Source organism: Drosophila sulfurigaster, chromosome 3 (genome assembly GCF_023558435.1).
Source record: "Drosophila sulfurigaster albostrigata strain 15112-1811.04 chromosome 3, ASM2355843v2, whole genome shotgun sequence".
Taxonomy (NCBI): domain Eukaryota; kingdom Metazoa; phylum Arthropoda; class Insecta; order Diptera; family Drosophilidae; genus Drosophila; species Drosophila sulfurigaster.
The window spans coordinates 2,636,793-2,660,775 of NC_084883.1; the positions used below are offsets into that span (position 1 = coordinate 2,636,793).

The following is a 23,983-nucleotide window of genomic DNA, read 5'->3' on the forward strand; positions in this document are numbered from 1 at the left end:
CTACGTGTTGGCTGTTGTTCATGTGTCTTTTGCTGGCGCGCACCTTCTTTGGCTGCCAGCTGCCACATGCAACACATGGACAACAACGATGAAGCTTGTGGCAGAGATTCAAGACGCTGGGGACGTCGATGAGGATGAAGTTGAGGATGAGGATGAGGTTGAGGCTGAGGCTGAGGCTGGGCAACATGCCGCATAATTGATGGCAAAGCCAACGACAGCAAGCGACACTTAAAAAGGAAACTTGCTGCATCCACAGCGGACCCAAAAAGGCGTTGTCGGTGTCGGAGTTGCTGTCGTTGTTGTTGTTGTTGTTGTTGTTATTGATGTGTGCTGTGGCAACTTATTGCAAGAATGCTGTGGCTGCGGCATTTCATTGGAAAAGGCCAGTGATGCATTTTGCACTGCGGCGGCTGATGTTGCATGTGCATCATTAAAATCAAGTCTGACTTTTTGAGGTTGCCTTTTGGCAAACGTCAAATATTTCGTTGACCGTTCTCTCCATCTCTCTCTCTCTCTCTCTCTCTCTCTCAGTCACTCCGACTCCCGTTAGCTCGCGTGTCGCGTTGCATCGCCCCGAAAATAAGTCGAATAAAAATTGGTTTGTCGCCGTTGTTCTTGTTTGTGGCTGGTGCTACAATCAGAGGCACCCAAAATGTGATAATTAATAAAAAAAAGCACAAAACAAATACAAAAAAAAAACGAGCAAACAGCAGCTGATGCTGAGACTGATTTCGATGCTGATGTCGATGCCTTGTTGCTGGAGCTGGGGTCTTGAAACTGGGTCAAATTCAATTGCTCTGCATTTTGTTTATAATTCTTTCTACAGCATAAAGAACAGCAGCAACAGTGGCAACAACAACAACAACAACGACAACAACAAACACCGCACGCTTTACACATTACATCCCGATTGTTGTTGCTCTATAGCAAATTGTTGTGTGCGTTGTTTTTGCTTCTTTTTTTTCAACACGCTTTATATTTATTTATGTTCCCTCCAGAATTTATTGCACTTTTATTCTTCACACACACTCTCGCTGATGTTGCCATTAGCTATTCCAGCAAGAAAAAGTGCCAACTGAGAAAATTTGCATACTGCAAAGCGCTTTTATGCATCTTTTTTGCTAATGTTGGGTCCAGTGAGGATTCGAGTTTCCCTTTTGCCACCAGTCCGTCTGTCGCCTTCTTCTAGCAGATAAAACGCAAATTTTACCCCACAATAACAATAACGATTGTGCAATTTCAATAATGCATTTTTTGTGGCTAAAAAGATTTTCTCTCTTCTGCAAAAGTTCGAGATAAGAAGAGAAGAAGATGCCCTTCTATCTATGTAAATATTATACATATAGAGAATATTACAATATATATAGCGACCACTCGGGAAATGTTTTCCAAAACTAAATGGATCAGTTGTTAATTAGCGATACTTAGTTGTACATCAATAATTGGTATTGAAAATGGAAGCGTTACTTTTAGCAATAGTTGCGAATTATATTTACACAACAAAAGATGTGATAAATTCAAGAAATTGAACACAGAAAGTAAATACTTAAATCAAGATTACAATTCTCCAATAATTGTAGATTTACCATTCTTGGTATTAAAAAAAAAGTAAAAGAACTACAAATACTATAACGTAAAAATAATAAAATAAACCAAAGGCAATATTTTGTAAATCAATAAGGTACTACATTCGAAATATACCATAGAGGCCCAAATATACCATATTTTCACCCAAAGTAACTAAGACCCGATTGCAGTAGGCGTTATTAGCCTTACAAAAAGAATTTGAAAATAATAAATATGGTAAATATTGTCTGTATCAAAATTCGCTCTCAACTCATACTTTTAAATTTCACTTGTTAAAACAAGATTTTTAAAATCTTAAAAATGAAGATATTTTTATTGATAATTGTTGTTTCAACACATTATATTAATTCCTGTTTTTTTAACTTCATTCTTTTTCTGTCTGTGTAATCATTTTTCACAACTTTTTAATCCACTCAAGTAATGCACTCTATGCAACTCTCTCATTGATTAATTCGTTATCGACTATTCTATTCCATGCATTTATCAGTTTGCATTGCCTTCAGCTATTAAATCTCTTGCCTTTAGCCAACATGTCATTATCATCGACAATTTCCCGTCGTATTGTTGCACACACACACACACACTCACACACAGACACAAAAGTGTTCGATGCAATGAAACCACATATTTTGCATAGGTGCCGAGGCTCGATGGCTGCCATCCAATGTATGTTATGTAGGCGCAGCCACACCCAACAATTGCCATATCGAAGTCCCTCTTGGCCTCGCTTCCTGCATGAATCATTGTCATTGCTAACCAAAATTGTGCACATGACCGATGGACGAAGGCTGGATTGGAAGGCTGAAAAGGAAACCGAGACGGGACTTGAGCAGGGCACTCAGACTGAGGCCAGAGACTTGGGGACCTGCAACTCCAACTCCAACTCCAACTCCAACTGCGACTGAAACTGCAAATGGCTAATGTGCCTGGCACATTGACTGTCAAAATTTGTATGCACAACAAATTTCTCATATTTAAGTACGCAGCCATAATGATGAATGCGGATACGCAAAATGCATAAATGCAACGGCAACAACAACAGCAACAACAAAGGCAACAACAACAAACTGCGGTTGAGTGTAGCTGCTTTGGTTGATGCATCAATCATACGCCACGAGGGCTGCCAGATGATGATACTGCTGATGGTGGCGCTGATGGCTGATGATAATGCTACAGTGTGTGTGTGTTTGTGTGTGTGTGTGTTCGTTTCGTGTGGCACCCCTAATGCTATTAAAAATCAATCAATGGCGCATAAAACAAATGAAAAATGCATCGAAATTCGCTTCGCTCTCCTTCTCCTGCTTATCGCCTTCTGCTTCTGCTTTTGCTTTTGCTTCTGCGTGTTGCATTTATTGCTCTTATCAGCTTTTAATTAAGTTTCTTTTTGTGTTTTGTATTTCGTATTTTGTTTTATATAAAACCTCTGATCGTCCATCTGGCATATATAGTAAATACTTCCTATTTACTTGCCAGTCTGCCATATTAGCTGTGCACAACACGTACTCTTTGCTTTCTCTCTTTTGTTTCTTTGTACAGCCCGAGAATTTGTTTACGTTTTTTATTTAATATTTTTTAGTGCATAAATTTTGTAGCGCCGCGTCCGTCGGTCGGATTTCCATTCGAAAAATTCGCTGAATACCATTCTCAATGCAAATTGGGCATTATTTGTTCCTGTGCGACTGTGTTGAACATTTTTCCGCTCCTTGCATTTCAATGTGCACCGTTTTTATGCAGCATGCTGCAAGCAAGAACACAAACACCATGAGTGCCATACACTCTAACATACTATACACTCTCGTGTGGCCAGATTTTGTGCCAAAGCTAAAAAGGCAGCAGCAGGATTTTCAATGGTCGTATGTAGTTTTCTACGTGACACAATTAAAAAACTAAATAGAAAATAGAAAATGGAAAATGGAAAACGCGTCGCATTTTGTATTGAAAGCGAAATTTAATAAAAAGGCCCAGCCAACAGACTGCATGCTCCGTCGACAGGGGCGCCAACATGTTTACTATAGTATATATATAACATAAGTCTGGCATAGACCGCTGTAAATGCTTTTAACCAGGTGACAAGAATTGCAGGTTGCCCAGCAATTAGTATGCGAATCACACCAAAGGAATTCCATAAAGGGATTTAATAAACTTTTTTCATATGACGACATTTGTTATGTGGTTTAAATTAAGAAAAAAAAAGTAAGTAAAAGTGGGGAAATAAACCAAAGTCTACTTTTCTCCAATATTTTTTTTTTTTTCAATTTCAAATTGAGCAGCAAAAACATATTTGAAGAATTCCATAGAATTAATTTTAAATTATTTTAAAACATTCCAAATAAAATAAAAAATAAAAAGCATTTCAGTTTTAAATGTTAACCTGAAATCGACTATCAAAAAATAATTTGAAAATTTCCAAAATATATAAAAAAAAAATTTTGATATTCGCCATATTGTGTAACCTAAATATATGTTCTTAAATTTGTAGAAATTTATACCTTGAATAAAATGAACAGGTTCTTAGCTCTTGAAGCTTCTTGTACTTATATTTTCTCAAAAGAATTTAAAAAACTTGTTCATAGTTCCTACATTATGTGTCCCAATTGTTACAATCTACATTTTCTATAATCTTTTTATTATTAAATCGAACTGTAAAAGGACTCACATAAGATCTAGAAAAAAGAATAAAATATTTTATACGCCAATTTAAAACTCTAAACATATTTAATATACACAATACTAAATTAAATATTTTACCCACAAACAGTTCAACTTTAAAATGTTAAATGAAATTTCTAAAGCGAATTTTTATAAATTTCTTTTTCCTTTATTGAGTCTTAAAGTAATTTGATAAGCCCTTTTTATAGTCATCAGATTATACATCCTTACGAGCTACTTCAATCTAAATATTTCGTTTAATCTTATTTTTCAGAATCCCACATTACGTATCCCAATCTACAATTTTTATAATCTTTTCAATCTTAAGTCGAATTGCAAAAGTATATTTCAGTAAGTCAATCATTAAAGAGGAACTAAATATACTGAAAACTTCAAATATACTAAATATAGCAAATATACAAAATTTAATATTTTAAATATAAATTTCCGCTTAAAAATGTTAAATGAAGTTGCTTAAGGGAATTCAGATAAACACATTTACAAAAATATATTTCAGTAAGTCAATCTTCAAAGAGACGCAAAATATACTGAAAACTTTAAATATACCAAATATACTAAATTTAATATTTGTAATATAAACAGTTCTGCTTAACAATGTTAAATGAAGTTGCTTAAGGGATTTTAGATAAAGTCATTTGTATGCCTGCAAACTCTGAGTGAAATTTATTTTTCCTTTATTGAGTCACGATGATAAATAACTGCGTTTGCTTATCTCTTTCAAATCTTCGCGTACTCGTAGTCGGACCTGACTGCCAACAGATTGTCTCATTAGCACATTTCCCATAAGTGTTGCGTGAATTTGTCATACACCTGAGTGTGCATGGATTGACAAATTATTTCAGCTGAACAATGTAAATTTATTCAAAAAATCTCTCCTTCTCTCCGTCAATGTGGACTGAGTGTCAACAATGAAAACGGAAATATTTTATTGTAATTTATAATTTAATTTAACTGATACTTGATTTATTTAACTCAAACAGAGAAAAAAACGCACTGAATCACCCGAGCTGAGCTCGTATTAAACTTAAATTAACTCGACTCGACATGAGTTGACTTGCAATCGTCGTCACTTAATTAATAGCCGCACATTTAATCTGTTTCAAAGTGCCCCCACTCGGTGTTTTTCCCTTTGTCGTTCTCTTTCTCTTTCTCTTTCTGTTTCTCTGCCTCTTTCTGGTTTTAGAGAACGACATCTGTACATCTCTTTCTCATTATCGTATATGGAGTTGGCGTGGCCTTATAAAAATTATACGATCATTTGTAGCCATCTATACGAGGGGTCTTAGTGCATTCAACTGGCGCTCAAGAATTGTCATAAGCCTATTAAGCGAGGCTTTATTTATAATTATTATTGTTCTTCCCTCTTGCTTCTTTTTATTGTTTGTTGTTGTTAAAGTGAAACGCTGTAAATATGCTTCAAGTGTGCCATAAAAGTAAACAGTGGCCGAGAATCGCCCAGGGAAGCTCTACCAGGAAGCTATAAAATGATCAACTAATTAAAGATGTCATGCATCAGCTGGACTCATTAATGCATATGCATACATCTTCTTTTTTTTTGGACATCAGCAAAGACAATGAAGAGAGTCATCGAAATAATTCCATATTTCAAATGGAGAAAACAAATGTTGGTGATGATTAACAATTCAAAAGATTTACTCATAATTTCCCCATTAATGGTTTTAACATTTTTAAAGATTTTAATCTGAGTACAAATATTTTTCTCTTATGAGTTTTTAAGTGTTAGCAACATGGATGATGACTCAATTTCATATTAACATAACTCTATTATTTTTGAATCCTTAGGTAATTAAACACAAAACAGTATTTAAAAACTAAGTAAATTATGTGATTATATAATAATATCATAAGATTGTTTCTCAGAAACATTTTTCTTTATTTATTTTAGCTTTAGCAAACAAAGTATTGGGTAAAAAGTTTAATACAAATGAAATCACATACAAATTTTTTTTTATATTTTGTAATGTGATGTTCTTTAGTTTATATCATCATTTTTCTGTCTACTTAAATTTATAAATGTTTTTATATTGAGCTGTATGTTATAATCATGTAATGAAAAATATCATGAGAAGCATTAATAGTTTTTGTATGCTTTATAGCGAATTAATGACGAAAGGTGAGAAATAATTGCAATCAAAATAAACTCCAATTTTTTGTAATGCTTTAAATATTATGTAATGTGATTGTCTTGAGTTGTCGTATTAATCATACGCTTTAACTTTATAGCGAATATAGTGGAAAATTATTTTAATCATATATTTTTTAATCCGATGCTGTTCACTTACAATAATTTATAAAGTATTGCAATCCTGATTTGTATATATGTGTATAAATAGCGAAAAAATGAAATATATTAAGAAATTATTTGATTGCGAATAAAATTGCAAATTTTGTAAATATTTTGTAATGCGATTTTCTTCAATTAATATCTTTATTAATCCGTCGCTGTTGACGGGGAAATGGTTTATTAAAGACGCGTGGTGCAAAATGTGCAATTTATGAAACAAATTGCAACTGCAGTCAGTCTACATGCATTATTAACAATTATTAATGTGCAATGAAAATACTGGCAAACAAAATACGAATACGAATACGAATTCCCAACTCGCTGCGTGTCCACAAATAGAAGAACACGAAATGCGTGCTGCCGGAGGTCAGCAACAACAACAACAACGCAAGCAACAACAGCAACGAAAGCAACAACAGCAACTTCAACTATAACAACTGAAAATAAAATCAACACATATAAAGCACATGCATAGCGTAGTTCGTTGCACATTTGCATACACTGCCAATGACTTTGTGACTGTATGGGCGTGTGCATGTGAGTGTATGTGTGTGTGAGTGTGAGTGTGTGCGTATGCATACATATATGGGGCGACGCCATACACAGTTGCATGCATTTTCCAAGCGAGGCAGCAGCATCAAGATAACGCGTCCGTCCATTCGACTCTCTCTCTCTCTCTCTCTCTGTTGTGGAGCGTCGCGTGCCTATGACCCCAAAATCCCAAAACGAACTGCACACACACAAGTTACGCTTTACAAATATATATGCATATATTATATACTCTATATATATGCATGTAACCCAATGTGAGTGAGTGTGTGTGATCTGGGATCTGTGTTGCCGGCACAATGCACGCTTATTGTTTTGGCTGCATCTCGGAGGGTTTAATGCATTTTGTCTGCCCGCTAGGATACGCATTCAGAGTTCGGCTCGTTATTCCCACTAAAAACATAATCGGGTATTCGTTTCATTATTATTAACTGGGGACTGGGGACTGGGGCGTCATCGGTGGTCCTCATTAAGCATGGTGCGGGAGGAGAGAGCAGGGAACGAACGTCTTGGCATGGTCTATGCGAACAAATTTTTTTAATCAAAAATATGAGCAATTTATTCGCGCCAAGGAGTCAGGCAACGAGCGGCAAAGAGTGCAAAGTGTTCTTAAGGACATTGAACCAACCAAGCAGTCGATGAGTCAGAGACACAAGCGCCACACAGCCAGACAGACGGACAGACAGACAGCCAGTTAGCCAGACACGACGCGACTTGGAAAATGGAACTACTCCTACAACTACCGCATGTCCATTGGATTGGCATGCAAAATACACACAAGTATGGTAAAGTATGATGAACAAGAAGCAGAAGTAACAGCAACAGAAAAAAATAGAAGACAAATTTTCACATTTATTAAAGGCCCAAAGCGCAAAGAGTGAGAAAATTATAATTGAGCCCCGTTCAACGTTGTCGTCGAGTGTCGAGCAGCTGAAATAAAAACTTCTTGCTTGTAGTAATATATACGAGGAGAACAACACACACACACACTCGCACACACACACCGAAGGAGGGCGGCCCTCGAAGTGAGCCCGCATATTGTTTATTTAGCAAGGATATCGAAACCCGAGGCACAGACATATGTCGTACATACACACGCTATATAGTGTCAACGTATGGGTTCAAGAGGGCAGTTAATGGACAAATCAATCTAGGCGAAAATATTTCTATTTGGTTTTCAATAGAAACTATAATTTGTCTTTCAATTGTAGGAAACTATGTAGATTCTTTTACAAAACTAAAGATATGTACAATTGTTTTTCAAAATGAAGATTTAAAAATGTATATGAAAACAAGAAAGAGAAAATAAGTATATATTTATGCTAATGGTTGACAATTACTGATAAATTTTTTAAGATAGCTGGTAACTTAAAAGTAACAACACATTCGCAAACTCTTGCACTGAGAAAATTTCGCTAAAATATATTATTTCTAAATTGTCTGTCAAGGTAATACTAAAATATAAATACACAATTCGATTCAGGAATAGATATCACTAGTTACCAGATCGAAAAATAAGTGGTGAGACATAGAGCTGTAATTATTCTAAATTTAATCACAAAAAGTCAATTCAGATCTGTTTTTCTATTCAAGTAATGTGGGAAATTTCTTTAAAGTTTCTGATAAGAAAATCAATCCAAAGTTATGGAACTATTCTAATATGTATGGCTTTTTATTTAAGAATATTCATGCTCTATAAACATAAATTTAAATATGTTGAGCTACTTAAAATACGAGAATATATGGAATTATTTATATGTATATTAATAGTTTTCATTTCTCTATATTTTCAGGCAATAGAAACATAAATATAACTTTAGCTAATACATTCGACTACTTTCAACAGCTTGTGATAAGCAAATCAATTGGAATTTATGGAGTCACCCTCGATTGTGCTTATGCGAGTATACGAACAGTACATAGTACAGTAGATATATGGCACAAGAGCGACAGAGGCACAGTGTCGCCAGCCTGACGCTGCTGCTCCCGGTTCAATAAACGCACTTGCACACACACAGAGAGACAAAGGCACGTACATGGTACAGACACATTCACAGTGGCATACACTCGCATGGCAGTGAATATATTCACATACACTCACGCACTCGCGCTTATGAGGCTCTCATAATCAAATGAACGACAAACGGCGAACAGTGAGCAGCGAACGGAGAACGGCGTGGTCGAAGACCAAGACAAGACGATAGGGGTGGAGTTGAGTACTTGTGGAGAGCTGGAGATGGAGATGGAGATGGAGACGGAGTGTTGCATCGGGGGCAAAGGCGAATGCGGTTGCAAACGGAAGTTGCCCGGAAAATGTACATAGAAAGTGAACTTAAGTTAAGTTATCTACACACTCACGCACAACAACACGCAGTCATCAGACAGACGGACGGACGCACGGACGGACAGACAGCCAGACGGATGGACAGACGGACGGACGGACAGACAGACATGCACACTGCACGATACGAGTTGCTGCCGTTGCTGTGAGTTGTTTATAAAGTTGCCAGTGTGACACTGTCGAGCAACTGATGCAATTTGCTTTCAACTTTTCCAAATTCTAATTGGCAAAAGTACAGCGAAGAAAATGTCATTCACAGACATAGAAGTCAATTCGTTGTTGTTGTTGTTGTTCCTGCAACTGTTACTTGTCTGTTGTCTCTGATGCGTTGGCTTTGTGTTTGTGGTTTTCCTTAGTCAAGTTTGTCCTTTTTTTTAGTTTAGTTGTTATTGGTGGTAGTTTTCTAATGAATTCGAATAAAAAGGAAGCGCATGATTGGATGTGCAACTAACAGGTGTCGGATTTCCCCAATAAGAAGGGCATTCAATGCAACCAACAACAACTAATGACTCACCAAGACGAAGACGAAGACGGAGACTTGCAGAACACCAGATTACGGGAATAAACAAAACCATCCCCAATTGCACAGAGAGAAATTTCAATAAACTTGACAATTCCAAGAACAGATTTCCATATAATACGTGAAACAGTGTGAAGTGAAGAATGACATTTAATGGTTGCAGTTTTTAATTCCAATTTGGAATGGAGTAATTAAAAAATACTGGTTCCACTTGCTAATTTTTTTACATAAATTTGTTCGTACTTAAAATTTATAAATACGAAAGCAAAAAATAAATTTTTAAGTGAAATCCACTTTATGTACAATTCGGACAAAAATAAAATCAAATGAAGATATTTTACGTTTTATTTTATTAAAATTATGATTCTTATTGGATATGGTATCTGTATTTTTTCAGAACATATTGATGAACATAGAATTCAGTCTTCTCTGATCGCATTTTATTCTATTTTTTTGAAAATCAACCACAATAATGCAATATAGCCATATCCACCTAAAACTGCTCAATATCATCAACTTTGAAAGCTAGTGTTTAATTCTTAGTAAAAGGAATGACCAGAAGTATTTAACTAAACATACTATTATATATACTATTATATTTATTTTTATTTTATTTTTTTTTTATTTTTAACAAAATACTTGAAAAAAAAGAACTGGTTCCTTAAATTAAGTTCTAGTTCTTCTTCTTCATCATCTTTCAATTAACTAAATATTTGGATTAAGGTGCTTATAGAATCATTAAGCAAATTTCCGGTATTCGAACATTATATTTATTTAAGCGCATTTACTTGTGAAATTTCTTTGACTATTATCGTAATAAAGTATTCAAGTTATCAAAATACAAGAATCCGATTTGAGCTCAAAGTTAAAGTTCGATTTGTAAGGCTTAACCTTAGGGCAGCTATAGCTTACCATAATATCCTCAGAGATGAGTTTATTCGCTTTGCTGGGCAGCACCTTCTGCTCACCGGGCTGCATATTCTGAATATTATGATTGTGATGATGATTGTGGTGGCTGTGGCTATGATGCATCAGCTGCTGATGCTTATTTGCTGATGTTGCTGGCATTGCTGTTGCAGCTGTTACATCTACAACGGCCATTGCTGCCGCTGATGTTGGCGACGTCGACAGCCAGACGAGGGCAACCAGGGGCAGGCCAAACAAGAATCCATATGTGTAACACATTTCTTTCGTTTTCTTCGTGCTTGCGACGAACCGAGAAACTGAGAAACTTTGCCAGGTTAGTTTTGCTGCTCTCAACTATATGTTATATGTATATTTCACCGTATGAATATTTGTAATATATTTCTGTGTATTTGTGTATATGCTCGCATGTACATGTTTTTAAGTCACACCAAACACTCAAAACTTGCACTTTTATTCACAATTCTTCGTTGATGCTGCCGCTGCACTTCCGATATTTGTGCGTCGACGTCGGCGTCAGCGCGAGCGTGAGCGTCAACGTCGGCGTCGTCTGAAGCTTTGCTGCTTTACTAATTTCTGCAATTTCTCCGTTTGCAATTGTGAACTTTTCACTTTTATTTTAATGCTCCTTATTTCTATGTTGTCGCTGTCGCTGATGTTTGTGTTGCTATTGTTGTTGTTGCTGTTGTTGTTATTTTTAGCGCGGGCGGCTAAACACCACACATGCGCACTGGACTGACAGTGGAACAGCAGAAGAAGCAGCAGCAGTCGTCCACAACCGGGGGAAACGGCGACAGTTCTGTGTATTTTGTTCTGTTTTGTTTTTGTTTCTGTTGTGGCAACTGCTTTGCTTGGCTGGTGGGCTTTGTTGGCTTGGCTTGGCCCTTTTTTTCCGTTTTTTCTCTTTCACATATGACGCATACAAAAAAGGTGGGCGCGGTTGGGGAGGCGGAGGGAAGCCGTTTTCGTAATAAATTAAATTTGAATTTCGAAACTAAGACACACGACACCGACACTATTAAATACACATTAGCTGCTGTTGTAATGCGGTTGTTTGTTTTCGTTGTTGCTTTTGTGTGCTGTGCTTCTTCCTTTTTTTCTTTCGTTTAAATGCAACGACACAATTAATTAGCACGCGCGTTTCGTATACAAAGGAGCTGCTGCATTTGTTGATGCAAATCCCACGCTCTCACACATAAACACACACACGCACGGACACAGACACAGACGCGTCGCGTCGCCTGCTCTTCTGTTGTCGTTGTTGTTGTTGGCTTTTGTGCGCGCCTTATTACAAAAGAAGTAGGCGGCCGCGCAGTAACAACAACAACCACAATATTCACTCACGCAACTCTCTTGCAAAGCAATAGCAATGCGTCCTCTTTAATGCGTTTCCTCTGCTTTGGGTCTTATTCGTTTTCAATATTAAAATAATTCTTTAAATTTTTATTTTTACTCGTAGTATGGAAACACACAGAAAATCTCGTTTTACCGCCTGTGCCTTGTGTTGGCTTTGGCAGACGGGCCGGTACTGAGAATAACGAGAAACGGTCGCGGACAAGCCATTTGCTTGCTCTGACTCTTGACTTAGTCAAATGGGAAAACAACAAAGAGCACAAAAGAGAGGCAGAAAAGAGTGCAAGCGATCACGATAGCACGCAAGAGCGTGACACGCTCAGCGTGTAGACAGTTGAAGCAAATGCGCTCCCAATACAAAGTGTGACTTACTGAATGAACCGTAAAGCTTCCGACTGATTTAACCAATTCTGCAGAATTGATATTGAAATAAAATGAAGATCTGACTGCAGACGATTAATTTGATTTATTATGAAGAAACGAAAATGGGACTGCAGCTGTTTTGAATCTCGGCAGTTACCTATTTGAAAAGAGCAAATAGTAAAAAGTAAAGAGAAGATTAAATTCGGAAAGTAGTGATTACTACATATATTCACATTTGACCCCATTAAGTAATTTTCTTGATCACTCAAACTAAGAACTGAAATTCTAACATGTAATTTTAGCTTTATTAATTTGTATTACATTTTTCTTTAAAATATGAATTGTTCACGTTATTCATATAAATTTAGTTTATTGATCTTCAATCATCCCCATACGTAAAGTGATTGACCTAGACCTGAGTCTAGGTTCAAGTGATATACATACATATGTATCTTACTATATCCACGCCCAAATTGCCAGCGAAGCCGGCAAATGTGAGCACGACTCAGACATAAGGTCTTGGTGGTTCAATCGTCAATTGAACATTAAATTAAATGCGTACCGATTGCAATAAGCAGTCAACTGACCTAAAAACAATACCTATGACTGTATGAAATTAAATAAAATATGTATCTTATCTGTAAATTAGACAAGAGCTATGTTACGTCTTTTTTGGACGTCATGAAGTAATTTCCAATCGATGAATAGGCACACTTATCGACGCCATTGTCAAAATCGGACCCATTGAGTTATAGCATATCAAACTAAATTCTCAGTATCGGACCCACATTGTCAGCACATCGGCTCTAATTCAGATATTATTTATATTTTTATACCCGCTACCCATAGCGTAGAAGGGTATTATAACTTTGTGCCGGCAGGAAATGTATGTAACAGGTAGAAGGAGGCATCTCCGACCCTATAAAGTATATATATTCTTGATCAGCGTCAACAGCCGAGACGATATAGCCATGTCCGTCTGTGTGTCTGTCCGTATGAAACACTGGATCTCAGAGACTATAAGACAGCATTTGTTATGTTTGCACGCAGATCAAGTTTGTTTCAAATTTTTACCACGCCCACTTCCGCCCCCGCAAATCAAAAAAATCGAATAACAAGCGTAATTTTAAAGCTAGGGTTACGAATTTTGGTATATACAATAATTACTATAGTAGTTATGATTGTTGAAAATTTGCGATCAGATAAAAATTGTCGAAGTTATTAAAGAAATTCTTTTGTTTGGGCAAAAACGCCTACTTACTAGGGGTCTTAGTTACTTTGTCTGACAATCTGGTATATTGTGCCGTCTATGGTATATTTTGAATGCGGTACTATATCGATATATCACATATACCATTTTGTATATTTTTAGTATTTTTGTAGTATATTTGGTATATTTTGAGAAATACCGCAAAATACAATGCTTTTATTCAAAATGGGTAGCGTGTATCTCACAGTCGAGTACACTCGACTGTAGCTTTCTTACTTGTTTAATTTTGAACACTCTTCTCGGAACCGTTAAGTATAATAATATTTAATAATAATTTTTTTTTGTATCTATAAAAATCTATTTATAAAATATAAGATTTTAAAAACTAAACTTGAAATTAACTAACTATATTATATATATGTATGTATATATATCATACATTTGTAATAGAACTTTTAAGTGCTTAGTTTATTTATGTGTCTATTGATAAGAGCATTTTTAATTCGATAATCCGAACACAATTTTATTTCTTATAATAATTATTGATAGTGCGCTCGAAGCAAAATGAAATGCTTTTAGCCTGGACTAAGGTTAATATCTGGCGATGTCAATGACTCAGGGGCATTATCTGTCTTCTCGTTATTGTTGTTGTTTGTGTGGATGTAAGTATAATACAATATTGCGTTGCATTTGATAAATACGTTGTATCTTTGCGCTTTGAACGGCTGGCAAATAATACTACATACATATACGAGCATACGAGTATCTTGACTGATGCAAGTTCGTGTCATATGCAAATGAAGCGGAGTGTGCGAACAGTTCAACTACTTAGCAACATTAGCAACTACTATCTCCTTATAGTCGTCGTGTGAGAGCGTGTGTGTGGGCGCCACATAAGCGCCTAGCCTATATGGATTGTTCCTGTCGCAAGTCGCGACTTCCTATTGTGCAATGTTTTTATGACTCAATTTAAATATTTACAGACAATTTTGTTTCATAAATGGACACTCAGCAGTGTTCGTATGATTTACATGTTTCTAGCTTTCAATTTTTATTTAGGAGGTGCGCAAAATCGAACACGTCTCATTTCCACAGACGACATGGTGTCCAAAGTGAGGCAGGAAATTAAAACCATTTCAAATTGTGTTAACTGTCCCACAACACAACCGAAAGTTAGAACACCTTCTCATTCCTATAGATACCCTGTAAACTACAAATAAAATATTTATAGATAAATAAGTGTGTAAACCAACATTTATAGTATATTCACAGGAGATCACAGCTTATTTCACCAAGCACCATCTGACTACCTTATTGCATTTATTTATTGTTTAAGCAAAAAACATTTTACTTCTAACTTTTTGTTTTCTATATAAAATAAATTAAAAACAAATGAAAAAAAAAAATACCGCAGATTATTTCGACCAGTATATTATTGTATATTAAAGGTGAGCCACATAGAAAACATCGATTTTATTAGATCAGCACTTACAAAATTATAATTATGGGCTAATCATATGAATATAATTAAATATTGGTTGTTATTTATTTATTTATTTATTGCAAAAAATCCCCACGCAAATTATGAATGAAATTGGTAAGAAATGACGTGGAACCTGTTCGTCATTCACTTACTCAAAAATAAAGTAGTTGTAATACACCTCTTAGATTGAGTGATAACCAAACGTTTAATATCAACACCAACACATATTTATAGTTATGAGTTTGGCAGCGGATGACGCACTTTCGGCCAAATGTATGATCAACACGATCGCCAAAGTAAAAGTTTTGTCTGATCATACAGGAAATGCCAACCTAATTGTAAGCATTCGCGTCCCCCAGTTAGCCAATCAGTAGGCAATTAATTAAGCGAATAAATTATAAATATTTTGTCATAACAATTGCATTTTCCCCTTGAACGTCCCCCGTACAATGCACCATCTTACCTTGCCACTTGTCCGTGTCCATCAGTTATCCCACCTTGGCGGCTTCAATCCAATGTGCTCATTAATCAGGTTCGACGTACATGCGTAGCCCCCTTTCTCCGTTCGCCTCATTATCGCAAAAAGTGTCACAGCCAGTGAAAATTTATTGAATGAATTAATTATAACAAAAACAATGCGAATATTATTATACGCAACATGAAAATTCCATATTTTAATTTCATCATAAAATTATTTCAGGCATTTAATGCACTTCTATTTGGACATATTTTGGATAATAGCCAACAGGTTGGCAACCGGACAATGAAGATATAAAAAAATGTTTTAAAATATCAACAAAGAAGCAAGATACAAAAGATTGAAATCGACGAATAGTATAGAAGAATCTCAGATACTCTATAAATGAATTCGAATACCTCAGTTTTGAATGATATAATGATATATATTTACCTACCGATTCATGATACAAATAAATAATGATCCATATTTGATTTACTTTGCACCGTAAAATAAGTCGTTAGTAACATGTAGATCAGGTTTTTCGGGATTATTCCAAATTTCGGTCCCAGTGAGTTCGAATTTCGTAATTCTTCTAAAGGTATGGTTGGATGCCTTTATCTGATGCTTCTCATGACTCAACGGATTTTTTGTTAGTACCACACACCGAAGATGACGCATTATGAGAGAGAGTTTCCAGCTCTTGACAATCTGTATATCTGCGGACTTTCTGGTTTAGTGGTTCGTAACATTACTCAGAAAAAATATATATCCAATGCGTATGAGCTGTCCCAATGCAAAAAGTTTTGATACTCATATATCTTTTAACGTAAAGAAGAAAACTTGCTGAATTAAAAAAAAGAAGGGAATTTCATAAGTTTACTGACGATTTCTGGAATTGTTTCAAAATCGATTGTTTTGCTTTCAAATGGGTACTACGTAAATAATCTAGAGGTCTAACTCTAATGCGATTATGTACATGTTAAAGTTTAATGTAGGATCAGTATCCACGCTTTTCTTAGTATGAGAATTCACTTAGCGTTTGTTTCATTAACTGCATAATTCGAGGGAAAAGTTTTGCAGGCCGCAACGCAGGAAAGAAGCTGCATAACTTTGGTATACTTCAGTTGCATTGCGTGTAATATTTAATTATAGCACGCCCACAACTTTACGATGTACAAGGAGTGCGTTAGAAAGAGAGTCGGAGCGGAATGCGTTTCACTTGCCAATTGCACTTTAGTGGCAGCGACTGCCACCGACACGGCATAAACGTCTTGGGGCATAAAATATTTAATTGTGTCACGTAACTTTTTACTAACTGACTGCGAGTGCAAGTGCAGCAAACAGAGATGGAGCACTGGATAGAGATAGACTTGGCTGGAATCGCATGACACTGATGGGGGTCGCAATATAAGCTTAAGCTCCGGGGAACCGCGGTTTTATGCAAAAGACGTTAAGGAACCAAATGAGATTACAGATCCAGCAAGATAGATGACAAAAGGAGGAAGAACAAGTCGAGGAGGATGATTCAACGCACTGACTGATTACCATATGAAATATACAGCTTTATTCAGTTGCTTCGCCTTTTAATACATATTGAATTTAATTTTACGTTTATATCGAATTAAAAAAAAAAATTATAAACGAGATGAACAGTTTCAAATGCGCTTCCGTTTGTATGACTTGATAAGAATATTTTTTCTTTTTTTTTGCTTTTCATTTTATTGTTTAACCTATGCTGAGCAGACAGATTTTTCGATTCATTTCTTTTAGTTTTTAAGTCGAGTCTTTGTTTTTTTTTTTTGTGTAACGCGAATTCAATAATTGCCTTTCCTTATAGGATTACACATACATTTGTAATTTAAAATTTATAATTCCAATTAGATGGATGTACATGTGAATGTGAGTGTGAAGGGTGTTTAATATAATTGTGTGTATGTGTGGTGGTGATTGGTGTTGTTGTTAATTGAAATGCAATACGCGCAACACACAGTTCAAATTTCCAGGCGCATAACTTCGAACGCGACGACAAAATGTTGTTTGTTTCTTTAAATAATAATTTAACCGTTACAATTAAGATTAGGGGGCGTGGACGTGGTCGCAGCCTTCGTTTAGGGCAACGTGTAACGAACATAGGGTACCTCCACATCCTCACCGCTGTCATCGTTGCAGCAGATTTCAAAGACCAGCGAGCGCTCATAAGGCTCAATGCGACGCTTAGACACCCGACGCACCACCTCAGACATGAGCAGTGGCAAGCGCTCCGAGCACTTGGCCTTGGGCATAAAGAATGAGTAGAGCATTGAGACGCCCTGCGACAGCATAGTTATCTTCAGTTTCTCCTTTTCGTCAAAGTAATTTAGGAACTCCTGCAGCGTCATTTCGCCATTGACTTCAAAGCGATCCCACAAAGTCCATTCCTTGTCGTAGTACTTATTCTTGGTCGCCCCCACTGGCTCTGAGAATGCCAGAAGGGGTAGCGCCAAATTGGCGAATCCATTCTTGAAATGGCTCAACTCCTTGTGACCGCCAATTAGTTTTATCACTTCCAGCACAGCCAGACCGGACAATACCGATGTGGTGGTGGCAATAGCCGGAATAATTTTACCAGCAATCAGCTTTGACTTATGGCGGTCGGCCGGTGAAATTTTGTAATTGGTCGCACGCAAATTGGAGCAGGCAACGATGTAATCCATATGCAGATTGTTATCATCATCCTTTTCGAACTCTAAAGGCGTAATCTTGGAGCCCTTATCGGCATTCTTGATCAGCTCATTGATGATCTTATCCACACGATCCTGATCCACCTCACCATCGTCAAAGTTATTAGCTGCCGCAGCAGCAGCTGCCTCATTTGTTTCAATTTTCACACCAGAACGTGGTTTAAATTCGGGAACCTGCAAGAGAATAAAGTTAGTTACATATAGAAGTATTCTATACAATTCTAGATACTTACCTTAACTTGTTGCACCAGCTCAGCTATCTTCTGACGATCACGAACTTGGGGTATGTCATAAACTTCTGCACGCAGGTTGGCCGCTGCGTAAATATAATCCAAATGCATCGAGTCCTCTACATCAAAAACAAGTGGTTCAGGGCAGCGTTTTGGACCTGACCAAAAGGGTTGACCACTTGATGTCACCTGATCCGGTGGGAAATTAAAGAGCAGCTGTTTAATTTGATTGGCATACTGATCTTCCCAGTGGAGACGGGCCCACTCCACACAATCCGCAAAACTCTTTGGCTTGTCATCCAGCAATGCTTTCTGTAAACATACGAATCGATTACTGCTACTGTTTTCACGATTAGCTAACTCAGACTGCTCACCTTGACTGATTCGAGAATCTCCAACGGCTGGATGCCAGGTAATTTGAGTGTGCGTTCGGTGAACTGCGGATCTGCAATGTATTGTGCAGCATTCTCAGCAGCCTGCTTGAACACACCTTCGAAGGAGTCGCGTGCCCATTGCAGAGTATGCTCGATGGCATTAGGGAAGTTTTTCAACGTACAGATGGGTATGCTCTTTTCTGGGGGATCCTGTGAGGAGCTGTACGATTCGGTGGCAAATGGCACAATGACCTGAACATTGCCCATGGTACCCAGTGTGCCAGTCTCGACAAGTGGTATGCGATTGAAGATGCACTTGCGATCCATGTAGATGCGAGCATCAACATTATCCAGAGCATTGGCCACGCCATTTAGATTACCGAAAAAGTCCTCGGAGAAGACCTTCTCTGTCTCGGCTCCAACGCGCAGCTCATGGGCAGTAACCTTAACATCAGGATTCATACGCTTAATCGCTGTGGCGGCAGTCAAAGCCTTTGCCTTCTGAACGTCATGAGGACGGAACAAGAATTGACGATTCAAATTCGATTTCTCAATGAGATCCATGTCGGTAACGAAAATCTGACCATCGCCAACGCCCAAACCAAGCATACCAAAGTTCTTAAGTAGCTCACATCCAATGGCGCCAGCGCCCACAATGAACCATTTGGAACTAGCCAATTTCTCCTGGAACTTGCGGCCAAAGATTGCAATCTGTGCATCGTAACGTGTTCCCAAAGGCTGTGCATCATCTTCAGTTACAGGATCAACTGGCAAGCTCTCGAGAGAGTCGAAGTACAACCACTGATAGATGGGTGTGAATTTGCCGCTGCAGGCCTTGAGCACCTCCTGGGCAACAATACCGCCAATGGCGGCATCAATAGGGCATGTATTGCCGGCACAAATTTTGGCAAACTGCAGCACCAACTTCTCATCTACGTCGGCGTTCAAGCCCTTAGTGATATCCAGAAACTGAGCAGCATCCTCATCGTTCCAGGGACGCGGTAATCTGCCATTCTTGGTCACATAGTTGCCAAGAGCGCTAAACGCCGCATGTAGCGTAGCTGGCGCCTCCAGCTTGGCAAAATCGGATATCATGAACTCGGGATTTGCAGCTGCCTCGGCCAGCGACTTGAAGCTAATGGTTTTCGGCATTTTTACCTGCGTGGCCACGCCTCCGGACTTATAGGCATCAAACTTGCTAGTGTCACCAATGCTGAAAGTGTACGGACCCAGGACGCTGATCTTAATGGGCTGGCAACCATTCAACTGTTGCATTCCCTGCACCTCTGAGAAGGTGATATAGTCACCATCATTGAATCCATGGCGAGTCTCATCCAGGCAGGTGACCACTCCCTGCGCATCGTGGGTAACACTAGCGATCATCGTCGAGATGGGCTGAGCACCATCCTGATCATAGATGGTGAAATTCTCGCCAAAGTCACAGAACACCTTGGCAAACAAGCCGCGGGTCTCAGCAATGATGAGGGCAATGTTATTGTCGTGGGCAAATTTGCCAATGCGCTCCTGTTCCGCAACATTCGAGTTGGTCAGCACAATCACACGGTACTTAGCCAGCTCGTCATCCGACAGGGGGCCAGTGTAGGATACAGTTCGCACATAGTTGTTGAGCTCCGCCAATTGGGCGCATGATGCCTCCGCGCGATTCTTGCCGATGTCCGATTGGGACAGATAGAACTGCGATGACAAGTCGTTGAGCTGCAGAGAAGAGACAAAAGATTAAGAAAAAGGTTCAGCAAACGCAGCAAAAAATAAAACATTGTGAAATTCAGCTAAAGTCAAAGACTCTTTCGTATTGGTGGCGAAGGGGGGAATGACGCATCATGAATGGGACAACGAACGGGAATGGGAAACGGAACGGGAAGAAGGGAAACGGCCGAAGCTGCTTTCGTGACCTGTTTGTTGGAACTGGAACTACTACAAATGTTTCTATTGCGATTGACTGTCTGGCAACTCTGCAAATGTTCTGCGATGTTCGCAAATTCATAAAATTTGCAAAATGGTGGGCAACATTCCTGGAATGGCCATAGAAAACGTTAGCAATTGAAGTCACTTAAAAGTACGCAGTAGTTTTATCTCTTTGTGTATCATTTGAATGAAGCATTTTTGCTTGCCTGGACAAAGTAAAACAAAAACGAACGTGCACACAAAGCGCACAGCGAAAACAATTACATACGGCACACGACACACTGGTTGTCTCACTCGCACACTTTTTTGCGAGTTGCGAGAACAAAAAGCTATCGCAGATAGAAATAAAAAGAGGAAAGAATAACACAAAAAGTAAAATTTTTGTTCTTTCTCAGGCGCTCTTTTTCTTTGCCGTTTGCCAAACTAGTGGCGTTGAAAACTAGACATAGGAGAGAACATAACCTACAAAAATGCCGCTGTGTACAGCTGAAAATTGGCGAAGTTGCGAAAAACTGAATTGTTGTTGCTTCTGTCGAATTATGAATCATGGTGTATATGTATTTTTTCTTTCTTCATTTCGAAAACCAGGTTGCAATTTAAAATTGTCTAATTTTTGTTCTTTCGCGCGCGCGGCAATTAATAGAAGCACATCAGAATGTAAATTATTGATTTTTATCCAAAGTCTGTCTGTCCCGCTCGTTACGAAAAAGCTAGGCGCACTTACCGTACAAGTTGCTGTGTCATGCAGGGTGATCGATTTAACGCCGCCCAAAATCACGTTCTTTGCTATCTCCAGACCCAATCCTCCCAAGCCAGAAATCAGAATGTCGGAGTTGGCCATGCGTCGCATCGCATCGTGTCCAAGCACATAAAGTTGGCGCGAATATAGCGATTCATCGATGTCTCCGCCAGCGGCAGCGCTGTTGCTGTTGTTGGCAGCCATAACTGCTGCACTGCTGTTACTGTTATTGTTGTTGTTACTGGTACAGTGGGAGTTGTTGGTGGAGCTGACGTTGGAGTTGGTTGAGCTGACAGTGCGCGCAGCGGCTGATTCCGATTCCGTGTCCAGTGAATTAATAATTTTCGATGAGGACGATGCAGCACAATTGTTAACGCCACTACTTTCCTTATTCACTGCTGACGATGTACTAACGTCCCCGCCACCGGCAGCTGCTGCTTGCTTTGACGTATTGCCTGCATACGAGTCAGAAGTAGACGACGATACACACAAGTCTGTTTCAACAGCAGACGCAACACTAGCTGTCTCTGTCACATTCAACATGTCAACGTCGTCTGCTGCTTTGCCGTGATTTTCGCAGTTGTTGTTGCTGCTGCTGCTATTCGCAGCGAGCTTGCGCCGACTGCTGCTGTCGCTGCTACTTGATGATGCTTCTGGCAGCGTAGAGGCTCCACCACCACCGGCTTCGCCATCATCGCCGGCTTCATTTAATTTCATCCGCTTGCACAATGGAGCCTCCGAGCTATTGGCTCTGTTGCTCGTCGTGCAGGATGCTGACTCAGAGAGGGACATGCCTGCTGCTGTTGTTGTTTATTCCTATTCCTAAAATAGCGTGTCGTGGTCACGCCGACAACGGCGACGAAATAATATGCACGAGTATTGGTCCGGCTACGGCGACGACGTCTGTTTCTTTGAATGCTTTTGATTTTGAGCCGTGTCCGTGGCACTCACACTGTTAATGCGCAACACAAATAGCAATTAACTAATTACACACACTTTACACTTAAACGTACAGCGAATTGCAATTTTAGAAGCAGCACTATTGCTATATTTCTTTCTTTTTTGACTTTTGTTTCTTAAAAAAAGAGCTTTCTTAAAGCTGTTTTATTTGTTGGTATGTGACCATAGGTAACTTTGCGAAAAAATACTTTCCGCTGATGAGATATACTAAAAAACGGAAACGTCGAGAATGGCTATCTGGTGTCATTTTATTGGAGATTGCACACAATTTTGACGTGAAAAAAGGCGCAATATTTTAAAAAGACTGTTAGAGTGGTATTAATTTAAAAATCAATACATTATCTAAAATATTCTTGAGAGCCATTTGCGTGTAATATTCCTACTGATCATGTTTTCATAAAAAATGTAATTTTCCTCAATAATAATCCTTTATACGAATGGATAGATTGATAAATGGCAGCAATTTGATACTCGCAAAATATAAAAAAAAAACTATTTACAGTATTTTTGTTACGTGTTATATATAAATTAAATATTATTATTAAATACATGATTATTTTGTAGATGAATTCTGTTTAATTAAAAATATGTATATTTGTTTAACACATGTTAATTGTTAGCGGAAAATCTGATTGGGTGACTTCATGAGGTATAGATAAACAGTGTGGTCTCGCACTGGAAGATTTTTTTCTCATTCCGCGAATGCGCGCCAAAAAATTTGTTTCTTTAAAATGATATTAATGGGAACTTTGCGAACATCAATGGAATTCTAGTATGGAAAATAGAAAAATACCAAAAAATTATTTGGTACTAAAATTAGCATAGCACATGTTCACAATGGATTACTGCCATTACTCGAAAAGTGAAAATATCGATAAGCGATAAATGACGTGTTTGTAGCGTTGCCAGATATTCAGAATAAGGACAGTCTTACCAGATTGTTGGTAGTTAAAAACTATCTTGCAGCAATTTTGGCGGGTTTGTCGCGTTTTTGAATGGAAGAAATAGATAAATATATTATAATAATATAATAAAGCAATGAATATTGTTTTTAAAATGGGTTTAGGTTTAGGTTCGACCGGCCGTCCCTGCTAGGGGTGAAGCATAGACCTGTAGAGGTCCGTAGCTGTACCGGTGGAGGGTGTCTTCGTCTCAGAAGTCGCACAGTATGGATGCATTTTTGGCAAAGGCCAAATAACTTGACAATAATTCCATTGCTTACAGAATAAATACATATATACAATAAGATTCAAAATATATATGATGTTA

General features: G+C 38.0%; 2 protein-coding genes across 2 annotated transcripts in view; both read right to left on the bottom strand.

Annotated features, from left to right (window-relative positions):
* Positions 1 to 12,427, bottom strand: part of LOC133840428 (matrix metalloproteinase-2) — an 89,866-nt gene extending 77,439 nt beyond the window's left edge. Inside the window, 2 exon segments of the mRNA XM_062272242.1 lie at positions 10,885 to 11,195; positions 12,241 to 12,427. Of these exon segments, the coding sequence (XP_062128226.1) occupies positions 10,885 to 11,157 (273 nt within the window). The 5' untranslated portion in view covers positions 11,158 to 11,195; positions 12,241 to 12,427.
* Positions 12,428 to 17,457: 5,030 nt separating this feature from the next.
* On the bottom strand, positions 17,458 to 22,827 carry LOC133840261 (ubiquitin-like modifier-activating enzyme 1). Its single transcript, XM_062272003.1, has 4 exons — positions 21,740 to 22,827; positions 19,090 to 20,805; positions 18,719 to 19,027; positions 17,458 to 18,659 (listed from the first exon to the last, which is right to left on the bottom strand). The coding sequence occupies exons 1-4, from the start codon at positions 22,544 to 22,546 to the stop codon at positions 17,874 to 17,876; spliced, it is 3,618 nt and encodes a 1,205-aa protein (XP_062127987.1). The 5' UTR covers positions 22,547 to 22,827; the 3' UTR covers positions 17,458 to 17,873.
* Positions 22,828 to 23,983: the final 1,156 nt, after the last annotated feature.

Bases quoted from the DNA above. Each gene is read 5' to 3' on its own strand.
- LOC133840261 (XM_062272003.1), bottom strand. From the start codon at position 22,546: ATGTCCCTCTCTGAGTCAGCATCCTGCACGACGAGCAACAGAGCCAAT. The intron at 20,806-21,739 runs GTAAGTGCGCCT...TCTTCTCTGCAG, and splicing joins ATGACACAGCAACTTGTACG to CTCAACGACTTGTCATCGCA. The intron at 18,660-18,718 runs GTAAGTATCTAG...ATTCTCTTGCAG, and splicing joins AGCTGGTGCAACAAGTTAAG to GTTCCCGAATTTAAACCACG.